The sequence below is a fragment of the Aotus nancymaae genome, unplaced genomic scaffold (assembly GCF_030222135.1).
Source record: "Aotus nancymaae isolate 86718 unplaced genomic scaffold, 86718_ANA_hifiasm-v0.15.2.pri h1tg000038l, whole genome shotgun sequence".
Lineage (NCBI taxonomy): Eukaryota > Metazoa > Chordata > Mammalia > Primates > Aotidae > Aotus > Aotus nancymaae.
Window position 1 is genome coordinate 5,072,063 of NW_026988452.1, and position 23,561 is coordinate 5,095,623.

The window sequence follows — 23,561 nt, forward strand, 5'->3', positions numbered from 1 at the left end:
TCATCCCCTTTGGCCACTATCCTGAGTGAGGGGCCAGGAACAAGCTGTGGATCTGACATAAGATTAAAGTTTTTCATTGAACTAGATTGAATTTTTTTTTTTGAGAGAGGGTCTTGCTCTTTTGCCCAGGCTGAAGTACTGTAATACAATCATAACTCACTGCAGCCTTGACCTCCTGGGCTCAAGAGATCCTCCCACCTCAGCCTCCCAAATATCTGGGACTACTAGCATGTGCTGCCATGCCTGGTTAATTTTAAAATTTTGTGTAGTCAAGCATGGTGGCTCATGCCCATAATCCCAACACTTTGGGAGGCCAAGGCAGGCAGATCACGAGGTCAGGGGATCGAGACCATCCTGGCTAACACAGTGAAACCCCATCTCTACTAAAAATAAAAATAAAAAAAATTAGCCGGGCATGGTGGCTCACACCTGTAGTCCCGGCTACTCGGAGGTTGAGGCAGGAGAATGTCTTGATCCCAGGAGGCAGAGGTTGCAGTGAGCTGAGATAGCACCACTGCACCCTAGCCTGGGCAACAGAGTGAAACTCTGTCTCAAAAAAAAAATTGTGTAGAGACAGGGTCTTGCTATGTTGCCCAGGCTGGTCTCAAACTCTTAGCCTCAAATGCTCCTCCCGCCTCAGCCTCCCAAAGTGTTGGCATTACAGGCATGAGGCACTGTGCCCAGCCCCCATGCTGTTAACCCCACTGTTATCATCCTTACTATATATGGTGCAGTTAGAATGCAAGGGCTTTGGAGACAGCCCCTGAGTTCAAATCCCAGATCCCCCACTTTTTAGCTGTGTGATGCTGGACAAGTTATTTCCACCCTCTGAAGCCTCAGTTCTCCCCACTCCCCACCTCCCATGACATTGGAGTAGCTTACTTCTTCTAGAAGGGTCAAGATTAAATATGATAATTACTTCATGTGGAACTGCCTAACTCTTCACACACGAGTTCTTTTGGCTTCTCCTCACCTCCCTCTCCGCCTTCTCTTTTGCCCCTCTCTTTTCCCCTCCTGCCCATGGTTAGCTGTGCCGTCTCACTTTTGTTCTCAAGCCTTACTCCTCCAAGTTCGCCCATCAGTTGTCCTTTCACAGCTTGAATCTCTCAGGTTCCTGTCTGTGACTCCCCTAAACGCAAAACATCGGATACCCTTCCCGGATTCTGTCTGAATTACAGAAATCACCCCTTTCTGCCTCCTTCTACGAAAGTCCTCTCCTGCCTCCTTTCTACTGTTCCTAGTCTCCTCAACCCTCTGCCACTGCAGTGAAGTCACGTCCAGAAGGTCACCAAGGCTGGCAGACCCTTCCCCAGACACACCCCTCTTGCCTTCGGCTCTGACCCTTCCCTTGTCCTTACTCCCTTAGCCTTCAACACTCCTCCTCCTGGTTTTCTGACCACCTGTCTGACTTCTCTGGGTGGCGGAGGAGGTTAAGGCTGAGGTTGGGAGGCTCTGCCCTTGCTGCCCTCCTATCTCATGCCATCCACATGCACTTTCTCCCAGGGGAAATCCCACCCATTCCCGCAGCTTCAAGGACCCTCCACACTCGTCGACACCCAACCCATCAGACCCAGCCCTGTGCATGCCCTGTACTCGCTTGCTCACCAGATAGAGGCGATGAGGGGGAACGCAGATACCCCACCCACCAGAAACAGCAGCCGCCAGTGGGTAAGACTGTAGGCGATCCCCGTCAGCAACACCGTCCCCACGGCGAAGAAGCAGTGCTCCAGGATGATGGCGTGGGCCCGGTGCTCATCCACAAGCCACTCAGTGGCTGTGCAGAGAGGCAGAGAGGACAAAACCATGGTCACTTCAGGGTCCCCACAGCTGCCCCTGCATCCAGCCTTCCTGGGTGTCCCCACCTGCTCCAGACAGTTGAGATCAGGCAATGCTTCTTCTGCCGGAAGAAGTGCCTGCGTTCCGCCAGGGCACACCCTTGCCCAAGCTCCCAATCATATACACAGCTTCCATCCCTCTCCACCTGGCTGCTCCCTCTGCACACCCCTGTCTGACCATGTACCTCTCATAGAAAAGACACAATCGCCAACATGTGGGCTGACACACGGCCAGGCCAGGCATCACTGTCCTCGTCTTTGCTCTGAGTGTATCTGCTTTGGCTACCTAAGCCTAGGGCTCCCAATGAGAAGAGGGTCTCCTGTCAGGAAACCCTCAGCAACTATGCAGCTGCAGCCATAAGGCTGCCCTGGGTGCTTTAGCATCTCATAGGCCTGGGTTGAAGTGCCAGCTTCTTCACTTAGTTGCTGTGTGACTCTGTGCAAGTGGCTAACTTCTCTGAGGCTCAAGTGTCCTCCTCAGCTGAAGGAGTAATAGAATGGTGCCAGTAACAGAATAGAGAGCGCGCCAGGAGGAAATGACACGATGCATATAAAGGGCTTAGCAACTGCCTCCTCCTCCCTTTCTTCTTCTTCTTCCTCCCCTCCTCCTCCTCCTTTTCTTCTTCTTCTTCCTCTTCTTTCTTTCTTCCTCTTCTTTCTCTCTCTCTCTCTCTCTTTCTTTCTTTCCCTGGCCTTTCTTAAGGGCTCAATAAATGTAACCCATGGGACTTAGGGGTATGCAAGGAGTATGCGGTGGAAGGTGTGGGGTATGAGGGAGTTAGGAAGGAGGATGAGGATGGAAGGGCAGTCAGGGCACTGATTCTCTGGCATCTCCAGTCAGCCAGGAGAGGAGATCCCTTACACTTTTACCTGTCCAATTAGGCCTGGGGTCCTGTGGGCTCCCAGTAGGTGCCCGCACCACCATGCCCCAGCCACGCCCTCTTGCAGCCCCGCCCCACCCCCTTGCCTACCGCCTATGCCGCCACGCCCCCTTGCCGCCCGCCTATGCTGCCACGTCCCTGTGCCACCCCGCCCTGCCCATTGAGGTCCAGTCTCACCCAAAGAAATGCTGCTGATGGCGTAGCCCACCACTGACTGCGAGACGGCAAAGCGAAAGAACAAATACAGGTGAAAGCTGTTCACGAGGGCTGTCCCGAAGCCGAAGATGATCAGCCCCAGCAGGATGGCAGGGTAAGGGCCCATCCTACAGGCATCAAAGGGAGGCTGCACCAAGCACCAGGAGCTCACTGGCTGGCCCCAGCCGGATACACCTGGGCCAGGCCCTGAGCCATCCATGGGCCCTGGAGAACCCCTACCTTCACCTCCCTCAGCCTGACACTCTCTAACCCTGAATGCCCACGAGGAGGAGGTGGGGCGGCCCGGGGACCAGCAGAAACTCCCGGGGACTCACTTGTCAGTTATGAGCCCGAAAACGAGTGAGCCTATCAGGAGCCCTGCCATGAACACGATCTGCGGGGTGTCCTTCTTCCGCTCCATGCCACATACCAAGTCAAACTGTGGGTCAGACACAGGAATCGGCCACGGGCACCCACGTTTGGGTCCAGAGACTGAGTCTCACCCCAGGGTGGGGCCTATGGGCCAAGGGGACCTGGGGAAGGGGCAGGTAACTGGGTGCAGCGTGCCTCCACTGCTGCCTTTGCTCTATTACCATTGCAACCCATCCCGCATGGTTCCACCCTGAGAGCTGGGCCCGCAGAGAGTGACCAGAGGCACAGGCCAAGAGGTGTGGGGGATGGAGTGGGAAACTGAGCAAAGGCAGGAATCAGTGCAGACCCTTTCCCAAAGGCAGGTGCTAGGCCTGCTGAGACTCACACTAGGCTGGTCTGTGTCATGAAGGGCCTAGATTGCAGCTCAGGTTGGGAATCCCTGTAAGAGATGCCTGATCAAAGCTACTTCTTTCCCTGAGCCTTACCTTTTGTGAGTTCTAAGGGCAAAGCCACAGCTACCAGAGCAATTTAATGGACAGATGGCAAACCCTGCCACGCCACACCCAGGACAGATGGCAAACCCTGCCATGCCACACACGTCTCTACCTCAAATGTACTCTATAGATAGGCAGGGCCAGGGCTGGGCAGCAGGAACCCTCATTTTCTGCCCAAGACTTGCCTCTGCAAGGTGACCTCAGGCCAATGGCTTCCCATCTCTGAGCCTCACTTTCCCCACCTGTTCGGTGAGGGTAGGAGGCACAACTCTGATCCTGTGGGGTAGTTACAGACAACCCAGGACAAGGCATACCTCATTGATCAGTGATCGCTTCTTAGCGTCAGGATAGATCCATCCATTTTGGCATGTGTCTGTGTCATTGAGGCCAAAGTGGATGATAGAATCCAGATTCCAGGGCACAGGAAGGTACATGAGGAAGGTCAGGAAACTGCAGTCAGGTGCCCGGGGTATGGTCAGGTTCAGCTGCTCAGCTCTGGACAGGTGGGGGTCCACTGCCAGGATCCAGCTGGTGTTGCAATAGGGCTTCTGGGTCATGAACACGAAGTGGTCAGCAAACATGAACAGGATGCTGGGGATAAAGGCGAGGGCCACCAGCCTCCATTGGAAGGTGCCGAACTCCCCCACCACAACCAGGAGGTTGGCAAACTTGTCATCCTGCTTGGTGGTGACGACCCTCAATCTGCGTAACAGCATCTTCAGAGACCGGGAATATGGATGCCCTGCTGCCTCCCGCCAGTTCAAGTTCCTGGGAGCATCGTGGGATCTGAGCTCTTCCTTGAAGTTCTCTTCTCCTGCCATCTGTCCAGAGAAAGTGTGCAGCTCAGTCTCTGTTGACACCACTTCCTAACATCAAGACTAGCGTGGGAGCCACTGACCAGGAATTGGCCTCTGGCTTGAAGCAATATGGAGTCCAACCTTGATCTTCTCAGTAGTTCCCTCCCTTGCTTTCTTAGTTAATATGATTTATTCCCCACTGGCCCAACCATCAGGTTTTTTAGTGTAATTAGGATTTTTAATGTTTTAGAAAATGCTGTGCTGCTGTTGTCATGAAGGACTAAGCTCTGAGGAACTTTCCTGCAACTTCGCAAATGAAACTTTTTGTTTACACACACACTGAGGCACCAATGGGCTTACGAGGGGTAGGAGAGGTCCCTAGGGATCTTTTCTTCAAAAATAAAGATCTGCACCAGCATTAGCTGGGCCCAAGGTGGAAGGCTGGAAGCCTGAGCCACCAAGGTGGGGCACCGAGGCTGGTGCAGTGGTGCGGTGGTAGAGCACGGCACCAAACAGGAAAGGCAGGTGCAGGGAAGGAGGAAGGGGAGCGATACTGACTGCAAGTGTTATTATCCTGCAACAGCAGCAAGGAGGGAAATTAAGCTCTGTTTTGAGCCAAACCCTCAGCAGGCCTAACAGTTCCTGGTGTGGGGCATCCCTTGGCTCAGAGCAGAGGCAGAAGCGAGTCTTCTGTGAAGGAAAATTTCTTCAAGTTGATTCTGTAAGACTCTCACAGATGAACATCAAGCAAAGACATTACACCTTGAGAAGGCAAGCCGCTCTAAGAGTCAACAGAACCCAGAAACCACAGACTTTTAGACTACAGATGTTGAAAGTGTCAGATACAAAATTTAGAATAGCTATTGTATGAACTTTTTAAGGAAATGAAAGTTGTAATTACAAAAATGAATTTACAACAATCAGGAAAAAGCAGACACCTTTGGAAGGAAGATTAGGAACTTCTAAAAATGAAAGCTTATTGAATGGCAAGTTATTGTCACTGTTGTTGTTGAGGTGAAAACGCTAAGAGAAAGTTAAATTTGACACAAAGTATCAGTGAACTGGAATAAACTGCTGAAATGTGAGAGAGAGGTAAAGAAACTTGGTAGGTGGAAGATTTAATATATATCTACTTGGAAGCCCACAAGGAGAAATGAGAAGCATTAAAGAAATAAAAAGAATACCTTTTCTAAAACTTTAAAAAACAAATTCTTAGATCCAGGAAATGTAACTTATCGCCAGCAAGATAAATAAAAATAAACCCATGGCTAGACACATTGCCGTGAAGCTGCAGGACACCAATGACAAAGAAAAGATCTTGAAAATCAGCTGGAGAGAAGACAGGCCACTGACTAATGAACAGCCTCAGCAGTCTCCTATTAGAAGCAGGCACAGGCGAGTAGATCGCTTGAGCCCAGGGGATCAAGACCAGCCTAGGCAACACAGTGAAACCCTGTCTCTGCAAGAAAATACAAAAAAAAACTTAGCCAGGCTTCGTGGCATGTGCCTGTAATCCTAGCTGCTCAGGAGGCTGAGGTGGAAGGATCACCTGAGCCCAGGGAGGTCGAGGCTGCAGTGAGCCATGATCACGCCACCGCACTCCAGCCTGGGTAACAGAGCAAGACCCTGTCTCAAAAAAAGAGAAAAAAAGCACTTTGGGAGGCCAACGCGGGCGGATCACCTGCATTTGGGAGTTCAAGACCAGTCTGACCAACAGGGAGAAACCCCATCACTACTAAAAATACAAAATTAGCTGGGTGTGGTGGTGCATGCCTGTAATCTCAGCTACTAGGGAGGCTGAGGCAAGAGAATCACTTGAACTCAGGAGATGGAGGTTGCAGTGAGCTGAGATAGTGTCATTGCACTCCAGCCTGGGCAATAAGAGTGAAACTCTGTCTCAAAAAAAAAAAAAAGAAGAAGAAGAAGACGAAAGTTAAGCAGCAAGGAAACCAGGAGAGTGAAGGATATTTTCAAAATGTGGATGGAAAATTATAGACCACCTAGAATTGTACACCCAGCAAAATTGTCTGTCAAGAACTAGGGTAAAATAAAGATAATTATAGCGATAACTAGAAATTGAGAGAACACACAAGCAAGAGACCTGATTTGATTAAACTTTTAAAAGAAAAGAAGGGTGCTGGATTTGGCAGCACATATACTAAAATTGGAACAATATAAAGAAGATTAGCATGACCTCTGCACAAGGATGACACACACATTTGTGAAGGGTTCCATATTTAAATAAATAAATAAAAGATAAGAAGGAAAATGTCTCTGGAGGACAGCTGGAGATGCAAAAATGAGCAGTCAAAATGGGAAACATGTATGCAAATTCAAATATTGATTGTATTAAATAAACACAATCATTGAGATTGTATTGAATCTACAGTGGGGAAGAATTTGTATCTTAAGAACGATATTGAGTATTCTAACCCGTGAGCGTGGAATGAAGATAGATAGAACTGATAGAGATAGAGAGAGATAGAGATAGCTCCATATGTTTTTAAGTTTAAAAAAAAAACTTGTGACTACATCACAAGTTAAAGAAGAAATCATGGTGGAAGATTACAAATATTTATAAACGAATGATAGTAAGAACCATAACATATCAAAACGTGTGGGAGGTATAAAAAGTGGTACTTGTGTGAAGTTTATAGCTTTAAGTGCTTTATAATAGAAAATCGGAAAGACTGAAAATTAATCAACTAAACACCCATCATAGGAAGTAGGAAAAAACACAAAAGAATAAATCTAAAGAAAGTAAAGGAAGGAGGTAATAAAGTCAAGACAAAAATAAAGGAACTCGAAGCAGTAGTATAAGAAAGGGAATCAAAGTTCAAAGTCAGTTCCTTGAATAGAGATACACAAACCTTTAGGGACATTATGTAAAAAATTTTTAAAAAGACAGAAGGTACAAATAAGTCTCCTATAAATGCAAAAAGGAATATACAGATATAGCAAGATTGAAATATTAACTGGATTCTAACATCAACTTTATACCAATGAATTTGAAAACTTACATGAATTAAATTCCTAAAACAAAATTACTCAAAACAGATTTAAGAATAAATGGAAAGTCTTAAAAGTTCTATAACGACTAAATTAAAGTAGAGGTAAAAATCTCCCTACAAAGTAAGTGCCTGACTACCAAACCTTCTTTTTATTTTTATTTTTTATTTTGGCAAGATTAGAGAACAAGACTACCAAACTTTCATGGGACAGATCATTCCCATGTATACAATTTATTTTCAGGAACTAGGAAAAGATATATACTCCCAAAGAATGTTACTTTGATAGCACAACTAGAAAATTACAGTACAAAAAAGGAAAGTACTGATATATTTTATTAATAAAAATGGATGCAAAAACTCTGAATACAATGTTAGTAAATCAAACTTAATAGCATATTAAGAGAAAAATATATCACAGTAAAGACAGTTTTTATTTTATCTTTGAGACAGTGTCTCACTTGGTCACCTAGGCTAGATAGCAGTGGCACAACCTCAGCTCACAGCAGCCTTGACCTCCCAGACTCAAGCAATCTTCCTACCTCAGCCCCCTGAATAGCTGAGACTACAGGCACACCCACCACACGTGATTTTTATATTTTTTGCAGAGACAAGGTCTTGTTATGTTGTCCAGGCTGGTCTCAAACTCCTGAGCTCAAGCAATCTGCCTGCCTTGGTAGTCTGCCACCATGCATGGCCAATTAAAAACAGTTTTAACCAGAAATGCAAAAATGGTTTTACTATTATAAAATATATAAATACTTATATAAGTAATAGATCAATACTTAATAGATCAATGGAGAAAACCATATGATCATACTTATAGATGCAGAAAATGCATTTGATTAAATTTGACAATTTGTGATTTTTAAAGAAAAATCCTAAGAAAAATGAGAAATTCTTTGATTTAATAGCAAAAACTATCTCCCTCCCAAAAAAAAATCCAAAAAAGGAAACATTAAAAGCGTCCTTTTCAAAATCAGAGGAAAGGCAAAGATACCCACACTTACTCAACGTTATACTGGGTGGCCCTAGCCAGTGCAATGAGGTAAGAGATAAGAAAGAGAATGAAAGGCATAAAGATTGAAAAGAAAACTCAAAAGAATCTACAGATAACTAGAAACAATAGGAGAGCTTAGCAAGGTAGCTGTGAATAATGTGAATATATAAAAGTCAATTGCATTTCTGTAAACCCAGAGCAATTAGAAAACGTAATTTGTAAAAGTATGCCATTCAATAAAAAAATCTTCAAACTCACTCAGAATGTTCTGAAATGCTAATGACAGCAATACTGTGATAACATTTCTCACCTATCACATTGGCACATTTTGTTGATGAGGCTGTGGGGAAACAAGAATTTTCATACATTACTGATGGGAAGGCAAACTGGTACAACCTTTCTGAAGGACAATTTGGCAATACCTGATAAGAAAGAAGTTAACCCAGACACCCTGATATGTTTACGTCTTGCACATGCTCAGAAAGAACTGCTTGAGTGATTCGTCCTTGGCTGACTTCCGGAATTGAACTTTTGGAGTGTTCTCTGTGCTACCTTTAAGAGTGTTTGGGGCCGGGTGCGGTGACTCATGCCTGTACTCCCAGCATTGGGGAGGCTGAGGCGGGAGAATTGATTGAGGTCTGGAGTTCAAGACCAGCCTAGGCAATATAGCGAGACATCCCACCCCTATCTCTAAATAAACAATAAAAAATTACCCAGGCATGATGGAATACGCCTACAGTCCTAGCCCCCTTGGGAGGCTGAGCCACTCCTGATAGCTTGAGCCCAGGAGTTTGAGGCTGCAGTGAGCAAGACCTTATCTCTAAAAATAAGTTTAAAAGGAGTGTTTGGCATGGTTGGAAGTGTGAGCCATGCTGTACCAGCTTTCCAGATGGCTCGTGCCTTATACTGAACAGCCTTCCTGCTTGGGTTCTGAAACTGGGCAATGAAGTTTCAGTAATTACGGTTAGTCATGAAGGCACTGTGTGGCTTCATGTTCAACCCCCAGTAAAAATGCTGGGCTCTCGGGCTAGAGAGAGTCCCTGGCAGAAAAGACTTCACACAGGCTGCTGCAGGTCACTGCTGGGAGAGTAAAGGCGTCCTGTGTACTTTCGCTGGGAGAAGACGGGAAGATAAAACCAGTATCCTCCAGACTCCACCCAATGTGCCTTTTCCCCTTATTGACCTTGCATTGTACCCTTTTGTTGCAATCAATTGTAGTAGTGTGTATAATCACTTTTCTTTTTTGAGACAGAATCTCGCTCTGTCATCCAGGCTGGAATGCAGTGGTGTGATCGTGGCTCACTGCAATCTCTGCCTCCCAGGTTCAACTGATGCTCCTGCCTCAGCCTCCCAAGTAGCTGTGACAACAGGCACATGCCACCAAACCTGACTAATTTTGTATTTTTGGTAGAGGCAGGGTTTTACCATATGTCCAGGCTGGTCTCGAACTCCTTACCTCAGGTGATCTGCAACTTTGACCTCCCAAAATTCTAGGATTACAGGCATGAGCCACTGTACCCAGCCTTATAATAACCTTTGAGGCCCACGAATGCTTCTGGTGACTCATAGGGCCTGGGGGCAGTCCTACAGACCACCGATACCCCTAATACTTATATCTACCATACTTAGTTCTATATAATCATATAGGTATTTAGGTATTGTCGTCAGAGCTGTACTGACACATTTAGTGCTGATTTATAGAATCCTTCTTTATATATATATATATATATATAATTGCATTTTAGGTTCTGGGGTACATGTGAAGAACATGTAGGATTGTTGCATAGGTACATACATGGCAATGTGGTTTGCTGCCTCCATCCCCATCACCTATATCTGGCATTTCTCCTCATGTTATCCCTCCCCAACTCCCTACCCCCCACTGTCCCTCCCCTAGTACCCCCCGCACCAACAGACCTCAGTGTGTGATGCTCCCCTCCCTGTGTCCATGTGTTCTCATTGTTCAACACCCGCCTATGAGTGAGAACATGCGGTGTTTGATTTTCTGTTCTTGTGTCAGTTTGCTGAGAATGATGGTTTCCAGGTTCATCTATGTCCCTACAAAGGACACAAACTCATCATTTTTTATGGCTGCATAGTATTCCATGGTGTATATGTGCCACATTTTCCCTGTCCAGTCTATCATCGATGGGCATTATAGAATCCTTCCATATAACCATATAGTAGTTTGTAGGAGTAGGAATGCCCAGAGTAGTCACAAAACAGAGGCAGTACATGGGAAAACAGCCAGACCAGGACAAGAACCAAAGACCCAGGTGGTGGCGTCCCTGCCTGAAAGGGCATACGCTGTATGGCAGGCTTGGAGCAAGAGCCTCTCCTCCTGATAAAGGAGTTGTAGTGCCTTGCATCCAGTTCCTGTGGAAAGTAGGCCTCAGGCCTGAGATCCTGGAAATAACCGAGGGAGAAGAACCCCTCTGGTGTGACCAGTCATGGAGGCTCTACACCCTGTCAGTCTTTTCTCACTTCTCTGCTAGCTCAAATCATCTTCCCATAAATATCTCAAGAGAGGAGCACGAGTCTGTCAGCTCCCACTGCATTGGCTTACAGTATCCTTCTATTAGAAATCCTTTGAAGTCTCCAGCCCCCAGATAAGAAGTGTTGCGCATGACACCTGTTGCATACAGCCCACCTCCTTGCCTCAGTGACCTAATGGGGATGGACCCCTTTACTGTACACGACCCTCTACTACTGTACACGGCACGGCCCCCTACTGTGCACGGCCCACCTCTCTGCCCAGGTGACATAATAGGGTGGCCCCCTCGCTTGTGACTCATGTGATGATGTATACCCTATTACTAAGCCTATAGATGATGACCTCACTGACGACCCTGCCCCCTGCTTGTAGCTAATAAATACAGACGCTTCTGGGCATTCGGAGCTCTCACTGATCTCCACTCACAGGTTGCGTGGCCCCCCAAGTCCAGCTGCTCTTCACCAGTTCTTCAGTGTCCTCTTTACTTCTCCGATCCTGCACCTCAGCACAGCCTAAGGGACACCCCATGACCCTGTGGGCCCCCAACAGCCCTACAGAGAAAGGACAGTACAAGATGGTTATAAAGTGTCTTTTGGTACCAGAAAGCAAGAAAGCACCCTAAAATGATGGGGCACGTCGAACACAGGAGTCAGACTGAAGGCATCCCCAGCAGCCAAATCTGGGACAATTTTAGCCACAAAATAAACAATGATAGTAATAGGTTATAACCCATAGAATAAATATATGAGTCCATAATGATATAAATAAGTAAGTAGTATAAAAGGGACAGCTCTTCCTTACCGTAGGATTCTACAGTAATAAGTACAGAAAAAAATGATGAAAATACAAAAGTCACCATTAGGCAAGCACCATTTATAATTGTTGCAGGCAAGAATTACTGATGAATATTAAAATTAGAGGATGAAAATATGAGAAACAGATATTTACGCAGTATCAAAGTGCGTCTCACCCTAAAATACTTATCATTTACAAAGGGGAAAATAATAACTTTATAGTGAAGAAATTTGGCAGATACCATTTTAACCAAGTAACTGAAATTTAAATTACCAGTCATGGGACGTGATAACATCATACACCCCTGCATATGATGTACTAAGGGCATGACAGCACTTCTGAGGTATTCTTGCCAGAAATACATGCCTTAATATGATCATCAGAAAACGCCCAACAAGAGGTGTTGGGGAAGGGAGAGCATCAGGAAGAATAGCAGATGGATGCTGGGCTGATCCCTGGGTGATGGGCAGATCTGTGCAGCAAACCACCATGACACACGTTCACCCATGTAACAAACCTGCCCATCCTGCACATGTACCCCTGCACTTAAAAGTGGAAGAACAATTTTTTAAAACCATCACCAAACAGATTCAGGGGCATTCTACAAAATAACTCCCTAGTACTTTTCAAGTGTCAAAGCATGAAGAAGGCTGAGGAACTTTCTCAGACCATAGGAGACTAAGAAGGCATGACAACTATCGCAGTTGGGATCCTGAACTGGATCTCAGACCAGGAAAAGAACGTGAGTGGGATAACTGGCCAAGTTCAAGTTAGGTCTATAGATTAGTTAATAGTATTGTGTCAGTGTTAATTTTCTGAGTTAGATAAGTAAGATGCCAACATTAGGGGAAGCTGGGTGTAGAAGGAATGGGAAGTCTGTGAACATTTTTTTGCAACTTTTTTTTTTTTTTTTGTAGAGACAGAGTCTCACTCTGCCACCCAGGATGGACTGCAGTGGTGCAATCACAGCTTACTGCAGCTGAACTCCTGGGCTCAAGCGCTCCTTCTGTCTCCGCCTTCCGAGAAGATATGACTATAGATGTGTGCCACCATACAGGGCTAATTGTTTTATTTTTTGTAGAGACAACGTCTCACTTTGTTGCCTAGGATGGTCTTGAACTCCTGGCCTCAAGTGATCCTCCTATCTTAGTCTCCCAAAGTGCTGGGATTATGGGCATGAGCCACTGTGCCCAGCCTCACGACTTTTTTTAAAACCCTAAAATCATTTCAAATTAATACAATTTTTAAAAACGGGAAACTTTAAAAGATACCATTTATAATATTGAAATATAATTAGGAACAATCTAACTAAATATGTACAAAACACCCATTAGGAGGACTATTATTAATTTTTTTTAAAGAAAAGGAAACAAGCATTTGTGAGGATGTGGAGCGATTGGAACCCTTTTGTATTGGAATGCAAAATGGTGTCGCTGTTATGGAAAACAGTATGATGGTCCCTTAAAAAATAAAAAATGGAATTTCCATTTGATCCAACAATCTTCCTAGTACGTACACAAAAGAACTGAAAGCAGGAGCTTGGTTGGAGATTCGCACACCCGCTGTTCACAGCAGCATTGTCCACAATATACAAAAGGTGGAAACCACACAAATGTCCACGGAAGGACGGATGGATGAAGAAATTGTGGTATATACACACAGCAATGGAATATTAGTCTTAAAAATGAATACAGTTCTAATACCTGTTACGGTATGGATGAACCTTGAAAACATGCTGCTAAGTGAAATACCAAATCACAAAGGACACGGATGACTGCACTCGTATGAGGTACCTAGAGTAGTCCAATTCACAGGGACAGAAAGTAGAATGGTGGTTACCGGGGATGGAGCGGGGGGGGGGGGGGAAGGGGAGTTATTATTTAGTGGGTACAGAATTTCAGTTTGGGAAGATGAAATAGTTCTGAGAATGGACAGTAGTGAAGGTTGCAGGATGATGTCAATTACTTGACGCCGCTGAACTGTACACTTCAAATGGTTAAACTGTTCAGTTTTGTGTTATATATATATTACTACATTTTTTAAAAAAGGTTTAAAAATATGTGCAAAACCTGTGTGTAAAATAATGATAAAACGTACAGAAATATGTGAAGAAAGAAAAGTAAATGCAGAGCTACCTCATGGTCATGAATAAAAGCTGTCAATTCTTCTCCATATTGATCTACAGAGTCAGCACAACGCTAGTCAAAATCCAAAAGGCATTTTTTTATAAAATTATTTTTGGGGGCTGGGCGCGGTGGCTCACGCCTGTAATCCCAGCACTTTGGGAGGCCAAGGTGGGTGGATCACGAGGTCAAGAGATCGAGACCATCCTGGTCAACATGGTGAAACCCCGTCTCTACTAAAAATACAAAAAATTAGCTGGGCATGGTGGCGCGTGCCTGTAATCCCAGCTACTCAAGAGGCTGAGGCAGGAGAATTGCCTGAACCCAGGAGGCAGAGGTTGCAGTGAGCCAAGATTGTGCCACTGCACTCCAACCTGGGTAAAAGAGCAAGACTCTGTCGAAAGAAAGAGAGAGAGAAAAAGAAGGAGAGAGAGGGAGAGAGAAGGAGGGAGAGAGGGAGGAAGGGAGGGAGGGAGGGAGGGAGAGAGGGAGGGAAGAAAAATGGGTCAAAGACTGAACAGGCATTTTGCGAAGAGGAAACTCATGTGGCCTACAAATATGTGAAGATGCTCAACCTCTCTCATAATGAGGGAAATGCAAATCAAGACCATGGTAGGACATTAACACCCATTTGATTGACAAAACTTGAGAAGTTTGATAATACCAAGTGGCAGAGAAAACTACTTTGCATACATTCCTGTCAGAATTATTCATAGGCCCACTTTGGAAAACAATCTGGCATTGTATTATAAAGTTGAATATCCATATACCTTATGACCCAGCAATGCTACTCTCAGGTACACACTCTAGTGAACCATTTGTACATATGATCCAGGAAATAAGTACCAAAATGCTCATGACACATTTCAAATGTGAAAAAGCCCAAATGCACATCAACAAAAGAATGCCTCATTGTAGTAGACTTATATGGTGGAATACAATATAGCAGTGAAAATGAATAAACTTCAGCTCCATCCATCGACGTGTATGAGTCTCAAAAACAGGATGATGAGTGAAAAAAGCAAGCCTCGGAAAACTGATGCTCTTTTCATAAGGCTTGGAAACAAGCAAGACTAAAGAAATCATTTCAGTATATCACACAATAAAACTAGAGATTTTTTTTAACAGCAAGGATGAATTCAGGAAGCCATCTCTGAGGGGAGACAGGGATGATGGCAAGGAAGAGGTGGACTCAAATCATTAGAAACGCTCTGGTTCCTTGGTTGGGTCATAGGTTCACAGGTGTCTGTTTTTATTTTGAAAAAATATTGTGCCCAAGGACCCTCCCCTGAAACGTACACCCCGCTCTTCCTGCAGGCCCCTCGCCTCTGCTGGAGGATGACAAAGGCGGCAGTAACCCACCGTGATGACAGGAGGGGGTATGCCCTGTTTAGGGAACTTCTGCCTGCTACTACTTGCTCTTAGTACTTCGCCAGCCGAACCCCATCTCCACAACGCTCATGTTAATGGCTGCCGAGTCCTTGTTAAGGTGCTGTTTACTTTCACGGCGGCGGCTTGGCACCGGCTGTTCCTCACTGCTTCCTCATTATCCCAACTTTTCTGTACACATTAACGTGCAGAAGGCTCTCTCTGTTCCCTGGGCTGGTGTCTAAGAAGGAAGGTTGTTTATACGGCTCCTGTAAAACAGGCTCATAATGTCCTCCAGAAAGAGAAACCCATCTCAGAGCTCACGACAGTTCACGACGTGTCTGTTTCCTTCCAGTCCCACCGGCAGCATGGGGCCTTATCATTCGTATTGATTTTCTTTTTTTTTTGTAGATATACTTATTTTATTTCAATTTCATGATAGGACAATTTCAAAGTAATTATTCAGAACTCTGAATATAAAATAGCCCTAGATCTTAAAGGACAAAAAGTCAAATTTGAAATAAGACTTTAAATCTTTGGACAAGCTATTAGGGCTTAGTGATTCCTCTTTGAGCTTTTAAAATACTGACTGTTCAAAATAGCAACCAACTCTTTTAGACATAATAATAAACACGGTCAGAAGTTCTGGCCTATGACTTGAAACAAATAACCCTGAGCATACATTTCTGAAAACATTCTCAGATTCATTGCTCTAATTATGAAGAGTTAATAATCTAGAAGGGAACTACAGACTTAAGCCAAACCATTAAGTCCATGCCTGCATATTTAAAAAACAAAGCAGCTTATTTTAACACTATCAAACTCTTCAGTATGGGATTGAATAGTCAGTCATATATTCTAACTAGACATGTGGGTTTCTTATGAAAAAAGCTGAACCTGTTCTCTCAATTTTAAGTGAAATAAATTAGTTGAGAAAACAATAGCTGTTTAAAATATAAGGCTTCAAATTATTGTACAATATTTCTTCTCTGAGATATTTAAAAGATATTTCTTCTCTGAGATATATAAAATCAGGATACATGATTTTCCCAAAAACCACAACTTTGAAGGAAGACTTAGTTGCTGACTTCAATTATATCCCGGAACTGGCAACTTGTGCCCTTCTTTTGCTTCAAAAAAAAGTGTAAGAAAGAGTGATAACATCAACCTTAATCATTCTTGGATCTTCGGCAAATTCAGGATCAATGTAGAAAAACACTGGCATATCTACTTCCTCTTGGGGATTAAGCCTTTGTTCTTCAAAACAGAAGCACTGTATTTTACTGAAATACTGTCCAGCTTCAAATGGAACAACATTGTATGTAGAAATTCCAATTACTGGTTTGTCAGTAGGATTCTTAGCTTTGTAAAATGCCAGTGCAGTCTCTCCTGGAACCACAAATATTTCTGTTTGCTGAGGTCTAAAGTTCCACTGGAGACTTGCATGCACATCTGCATTAAAGGTAACTTTAATGATTCGATCTTTAACAGGCACCATGTTTTCAATCTGGTCTGATGCATGACCTGCAACTACTGATCCTCCAAGTCCAGTAGTCTGGCAGTAGAGCCGATAAAGGGGTACAGCGGCGTAGGACACCCCCAGCATGCCCACGGCGACCGCGGCCACGTAAGTGAGGGCCGTCTTGTTCCGCCGCCGCCATTCCTCCTCCTGCGCGCGCCTGAAAGGGTTCGAGCTCTTAGGCCGCCGCGGCGGCTGCACTGCTGGGTCCCTGGCTCCAAGGTTGCAGCGCTTCCATGTCCCCAGCAGCCTCAGTCCTCTCCCGGCACCTCCTGTCCCATTCCACTCTGGCCTAAGAAACGGCTCTACCCTCTCTGCAGCCCTGGCTGTAGGACCCACGGTGAAACGAGCGCCAGCCACAGAAAAAGAGGCGCCGCCATGCCAGATGCCAGACCCCACCCATCTCGCATTGATTTTCTGTCATTTTGTAGTATGATGAGATATCTTGTTTCTGTTCTTGTGATTTTTTTTTTTTTTTTTTTGCGGGAGGTTGATCACCCACATTGTCAGTCCAGGTGTCCTCGAAGGGGACATTCTTCCATGTATTCTCACATTCCTACCCTCTGGGCCTCCGTCTCGTGGGAGCCTTCTCCCGAAGCACTGCAGAAGACACTGAGGCATGTTGTAATGACAAACGGAGGCATCCTTTCTAAGCTCCTCCTCCCATTTCTGCCAAGATCCCTGCAGATCCCAGCATTCTGGGAAAGTTTCTCCAGAGAATTCTTTAGAGGACGGGCCCTGGCTGAGACACCAGGGGCCCTTGCCTGGCTGGGGACAGCACTGTGGTGGGCCTAGAGGGCGGGGATCTGTGGGGAGGCCGAGGTGCATATGCCGAATCTAAGGCCGGCCCTGGAGGAGTGGCCCTGCCTGGCCACCAGCCTCCATGGGGTCCTCACCTGGGCATGTTACCAAGCTGCCCTGCTAACCCCAGCCAAGGCTAGGACCACTTTCAGAAGCCACCACGAGCCCCTCACTCTGCTATTGGACAGGGTGGACAGGCTGGAGAAGAGTTCGCTGTCTGCTTAGGGTAAAGCCCCCTTTCCCTCTTAGGCCCCTAGTTTCCTGCCAGTCACACTAGGGGGCTGCCTCCTTCTCAGACTGCGACTGCAACTCCATAATCCAGGGAAGAGGTCTCCAACTCATCGTCCATGGGACAAATCCAGCCTGAGACACAGTGCCCTTGGCCAGTCTATTTGGTGCCTCGCTGTATCTTGGAATGTGATTTAACTGTCAACAGGCAATTTCACATAAATGCAGCATTTTCTTTTTGAAGTTTGGCCAATGGGACAGCATTCCCATCTGGCGACAATTAGCAAACCTGAGCAGGGGCCCCTCCTTTAGACTGAATCTGCTCTGCTACTGATTGATTGATCGAGACAGAGTCTCACTCTGTCGCTCAGGCTGGAATGTAGTGGTCTGAATCTTGACTCACTGCAACCTCTGCTTCCTGGGTTCAAGCGATTCTCCTGCCTCAGCCTCCTGAGTAGCTGAGACTACAGGTGCGCACCATTATGCTCGGCTAATTTTTGTATTTTTAGTAGAGATGGGTTTTCACCATGTTGGCCAGGCTGGTCTCGAACTTCTGACCTCAAGTGATCTGCCCACCTTGGCCTCCCAAAGTGCTGGGATTACAGGCATGAGCCACTGCGCCTGGCTCCGGCTGCTTCTGATTTGTGCATGCAGGAGGCCCAGCAGGGTCCGGCGCCATTTGCCCTTTTCACTTGTCTTTGCCTCCTGCCTGGCCCCAGGCTTGGGATTCCTCATCTCAGCAGGATTTGGAGGTGCATAAGAGACAGGGAACACAGAGGGAGAGCATGCTCAGATGTGTGTGTGCTGGGAGGTGGGGGAGGCTGCATAAGCCCCCCAGAGAGATGTATGGCTAATCCTCAGAACTCGTGAATATGTTTCCTTACATGGCAAGGGGGTTAAGTTGCAGACGAAGTTAAGGTTACTACTCGGCTGACTTTAAAACAGATTCTCCTGGATTGTCCAGCTAGGCCCTATTAATCCCAGGATCCTTAAATGCTTAAGACTCAAAGAAATGCGGAGTGAGAAAGATTTGGGCAGCCATTGCTGGCGTTGAAGATGCAAGGGGTCCCGGAGCCCAGGAATGCAGGAGGCTCTAGAAGCTAGAAAAGGCAAGGAAGGAAATGAACTCTGCCCTGGGGCCTCCAGAAAGGAAGGCAACCCTGCTGACACCCTTATCTTAGCCTGCTGAAGCCCATTTGTTCTTTGACCCCCAAAACCACAAGGCAATAAGTCTCTGCTGTTTGAAACCACCAAGTGTGGGCCTTTGTTACAGCAGCAATAGGAGACCAGAACAGGATGCACATGTGTAAGGCTGGAGGGGGCGAAGGCGGATACAGACTTCCCAGGGAAGGATGGAGAAAGCTGCCACTGTCCTCTAACACTGACCTCTCAGAGATGTGGCTTCTGGACCAGAGCCAGCTGTACCAGCCTCCCCCTGCAGGGACCGCGTCAGCATCCCCCAGCACCACGTGATACCCCAAGGCCCTGGAGCACTCACTCCCTCTCCAGATCCCAAAGGTCCCCCGCCAGGTGGACAGGCCCCAAGCAATTGGTTCTCAATGTGCCAAAGAGGTAACAGGCTGGGAGAGGCACAGCCAGGAGCAGCACTCCACCTGCGGCAGGAGATGGCCAGACGCCACACCTGAGAACTCACCCTTTCTGGGAGAGCAATCTGCTCCTTCCACAGATTCCCCACAGCCAAACAGGCCCAGGCAGGCTCCTGTCCACACCTGTGCTGAGAACGCAGCCGCTAATTGCCAGGAATCACCATAATTGCCACCCTCCACACCCTCTTGGCCCTGGACAGGAACACAAGCCAAAGCCAGGACCCACCTGACCACAATCTAGGCCCAGCCAGACCCTCGGAAGCAGACCCTTTGGGTTGCACTGGTGTCCAGGAAGTAGTGTCACAATGGAGTAGGGAGGTCCTTAGGATGGGCTGGGAATGGTGAGGGGCAGCATTCTACTCCAGGGGCAAGGCAGGTTGGGAAACTGCTACATGACCGCGCGCTTCCTCCGTGGGAGGGCTCCACCTCCACTCCGGGAAATCCTCCTCTCCTTCCAGATGTCACTCATTTGTCAACTTCCTTCAAGCCTTCCTGAACCCACAGCTAGAAATAGCTTGGCCCTACCCCACTCACCTCTGCTCCGTCTCTCCGTGACACTCCCCTGCAAAACAGCCTTGGTCAGAGCCACCGGTGACTGACCTGTCTCCCGCATTAGCTGGAGGCCTCCTCTGCCAGATTGTTGAATGGGGCTTCAAGCTTCATATTTGGGGGAAGGGAAGTCAAGGGAGCAGGATGGAGAATCAGCACAGGGCCTGGTACAAGGCAGACCCGGGAGGGGAGCTGACAGCCTCTTGCTGGAGAAGAGAAAACTTTGCCCAAGGAGCAGGCTGAGGCCCAGCAGGGGATGAGCCCCTCCTCCCCTGCAGCTTACTGGGCCCACCTCTGCTTCCTGAGATTGTAGCAAAAGACAGCTCTCTTCCTTTTTTTATTTCTATTTTTATTTTTGAGGCAGAGTCTTGCTCTGTCGCCCAGGCTAGAGTGCAGTGGTTCGATCTTCGCTCACTGCAACCTCTGCCTTGTGGGGTCAAGTGATTCTTCTGCCTCAGCCTCCTGAGTAGCTGGGACTACAGGCATGCATCACCATGCCCAGCTAATTTGTGTATTTTTTAGTAGAGACAGGGTTTTTGCCATGTTGGCCAGGCTGGTCTCAAACTCCTGAACTCAGGTGATCTGCCCACCTCGGCCTCCCAGAGTGCTGGGATTATGGGTGTGAGCCACCGCGAGGGGCTGAGAGCTTTTTTTTTTTTTTTTGTCCCCTACTCAGGACATGGCCCAGAGAAGCTCCAGAGAAAAAAACCACAACAAGAGAAGCTGATTTCCCGATCGGCAGACACAGCATGTACTCGGGACCTCAGCAAAATTAGGGCATTGCTATGGTTTAACATCTGTCCTCTCCAAAACTCATGTTGAAACTTCATCTCCAGTGTGGTAGCGTGACGGGGCCTTTAAGATGTAATTGGGTCATGAGGGGTAATCTGTTAACAATCACCATCCATTAATAGATTAATGGATTAATGAATTATGAGAATTGGGCTGGTGACTTTATAACCAGAGGAAGAAAGACAAGCTCGGTTGCTCAGTTCCCTCACCTCTGGCCCCTTGGGGCTCTGCAGAGTCCCCAGCAGCAAGGCCCTTACCAGACGTATCTCCTAAACCTTGGACTTCCCAACCTCCAGAACGGTGAGAAATAAATTTCTTTTCTTTATTAAAAACTCGGTTTCAAGTATTCTGTTATCAGCAACAGAAAATGGACTAACAGACACTAAAACAAAAAAATTAAAAGACTTTCATGCCTTTTGGCTCTCTGAGCAGCACCATGGCGGTTGGCAAGAACAAGCACCTTACGAAAGGCGGCAAAAAGGGAGCCAAGAAGAAAGTGGTTGATCCATTTTCTAAGAAAGATTGGTATGATGTGAAAGCACCGGCTATGTTCAATATAAGAAATATTGGAAAGACGCTGGTCACCAGGACCCAAGGAACCAAAATTGCATCTGATGGCCTCAAGGGTCGAGTGTTTGAAGTTAGTCTTGCTGATTTGCAGAATGATGAAGTTGCATTTAGGAAATTCAAGCTGATTACTGAAGATGTTCAGGGCAAAAACTGCCTGACTAACTTCCATGGCATGGATCTTACCCGTGACAAAATGTGTTCCATGGTCAAAAAATGGCAGACAATGATTGAAGCTCATGTTGATGTCAAGACTACCGATGGTTACTTGCTTCGTCTGTTCTGTGTTGGTTTTACTAAAAAACGCAACAATCTGATACGGAAGACCTCTTATGCTCAGCACCAACAGGTCCACCAAATCCGGAAGAAGATGATGGAAATCATGACGCGAGAGGTGCAGACAAACGACTTGAAAGAAGTGGTCAATAAATTGATTCCAGACAGCATTGGAAAAGACATAGAAAAGGCTTGCCAATCTATTTATCCTCTTCATGATGTCTTCGTTAGAAAAGTAAAAATGCTGAAAAAGCCCAACTTTGAATTGGGAAATCTCATGGAGCTTCATGGTGAAGGCAGTAGTTCTGGAAAAGCCACTGGGGATGAGACAGGTGCTAAAGTTGAACAAGCTGATGGATATGAACCACCAGTCCAAGAATCTGTTTAAAGTTCAGACTTACAATAGTGGCAAATAAAAAGTCTTTGTGAAAAAAAAAAAAAAAAAAAAGAATTTCATATATCTGGAAAAAAACCCACGGTATTAATCACAGGGAAACCTACTTACAACTGTTTTGCAACTTCCTGTGGCTCAATCTTCACTCTTTTGGGGGCAGGGGACTGCAATCTTATTAGTATCTGGGACATCAGATCCTTCCTCTTTCACCAGACCTCCCTCAGGGTGTCTGCAGGTTACCTCAGTGGCTGGTCCTAGGCCCCTCGGCCTCTCTCGAATTCCCCACTCTTGAGCAGCAGCACTGGGGGCTGAAGGGACCCAGCAGGCCGCACAGTGAGCACCCGGCAGCCATCAGTGCGACTGATGAGCAGGGTGGGAGCACCCTTTGTTTTGGCTTGTTTTGGTTACATAACATGCCAGAACTCGGGTGCGGTGGCTCACACCTGGTAATCTACTAAAATACAAAAGTTAGCCAGGCACAGTGGCACATGCCTGTGATCGCAGCCACTTGGGAGGCTGAGGCAGGAGAATCACTTAAACCCAGGAGCCAGAAGTAGTGGTGAGTGGAGAATGGCATCAGTGCACTCCAGCCTGGGTGACAGAGACTCCATCTTAAAAAAAAAAAAAAGAAAGAAAGAAAAAGACCCCAGAACTCTCTGGCCCAATCTCTGGGTAGAGAAGAGCCCCAAGAAAAGCTGGGAAGAACTTCCAATCAGCTCAGTGAGATGGAGGCTCATAGTCTAAAGAAACATGGTATTTCTTGCAGATATGAGTTTACAGAACAAATATTTGTACCAGCTACAAATGTTGATTGCCTTTGTTAAAAATGTAGGAAGTCGGTTTTGTTTCCCTTGGCTACAGGTTGAGAAAACCAGTAAATACGAGGGTCAAGTTGTTTCCAGGCAAAAGGGGCTCGCTGTTCGACATGCTAGAAGCCAATATTATGATACCAGGTTTTTGAGAAAATAAATGTTTTTAATTATAGGCCGACCGACATGGAGACAAGAGTCCAGCTTGACTCTGTCTCCCTGGGCTGGTGCTAAGGCAGTATTTTTATTAGAAAAGGTGTCCGGATTCTGAGATTAGCAGGTGACTGGTGGAAGGAAAGAGGAGGGCTGGAAAGTCCTCGGGCATGCGCGGTTTTCTTCCCGACACCTCATGGATCACACGTGCAGGTATGGGGGGAGAGGCTGAAACAAGCAGTGGAATTCAGGCTGTGACGTCAGCAGGCAGGCTCTGCACAGGCTCTAGAGGGCCACATTGGTGCCAACCTATTTTAGCCGGTTTTATTGTCTCACAAGTGAAGGGAGTTTCAGCGTCTCAGCAAGTTGTTTCTTTTCTTATCTGCCATCCTGCAAACTCAAGAATTTCTGTTAGTCATTGGTGTCTTTAACTGTTTGAGGCACGGTTTCACTTTCACACACCTGGGCTAAGTGCTCAGGACTGAGAGTCACCATCGCCCTGAC

General features: G+C 46.4%; 3 protein-coding genes and 1 non-coding gene across 4 annotated transcripts; 2 read left to right on the forward strand and 2 right to left on the reverse strand.

Moving 5' to 3' along the window:
* Positions 1–1,601: 1,601 nt before the first annotated feature.
* On the reverse strand, positions 1,602–20,124 carry SLC22A14 (solute carrier family 22 member 14). Its single transcript, XM_021666599.2, has 5 exons — positions 20,052–20,124; positions 4,092–4,598; positions 3,247–3,350; positions 2,894–3,039; positions 1,602–1,774 (listed from the first exon to the last, which is right to left on the reverse strand). The coding sequence occupies exons 2-5, from the start codon at positions 4,596–4,598 to the stop codon at positions 1,602–1,604; spliced, it is 930 nt and encodes a 309-aa protein (XP_021522274.2). The 5' UTR covers positions 20,052–20,124.
* LOC135268176 (U6 spliceosomal RNA) lies at positions 6,709–6,815 on the forward strand. Its single transcript, XR_010336457.1, has one exon. It is a non-coding gene; the product is annotated as a U6 spliceosomal RNA (small nuclear RNA).
* LOC135278230 (cytochrome c oxidase assembly protein COX11, mitochondrial-like) lies at positions 16,120–17,284 on the reverse strand. The gene is given in 3 exon segments (XM_064384791.1): positions 16,120–16,502; positions 16,504–17,211; positions 17,213–17,284. Coding segments are annotated over 3 exon segments (831 nt in total). The 3' UTR covers positions 16,120–16,451.
* A 1,162-nt stretch (positions 20,125–21,286) lies between the features above and the next one.
* On the forward strand, positions 21,287–22,104 carry LOC105719549 (small ribosomal subunit protein eS1-like). Its single transcript, XM_064384792.1, has one exon. It carries the CDS (start codon positions 21,295–21,297, stop codon positions 22,087–22,089), a length of 795 nt encoding a protein of 264 aa, XP_064240862.1. The 5' UTR covers positions 21,287–21,294; the 3' UTR covers positions 22,090–22,104.
* The last annotated feature ends 1,457 nt before the right edge of the window (positions 22,105–23,561 follow it).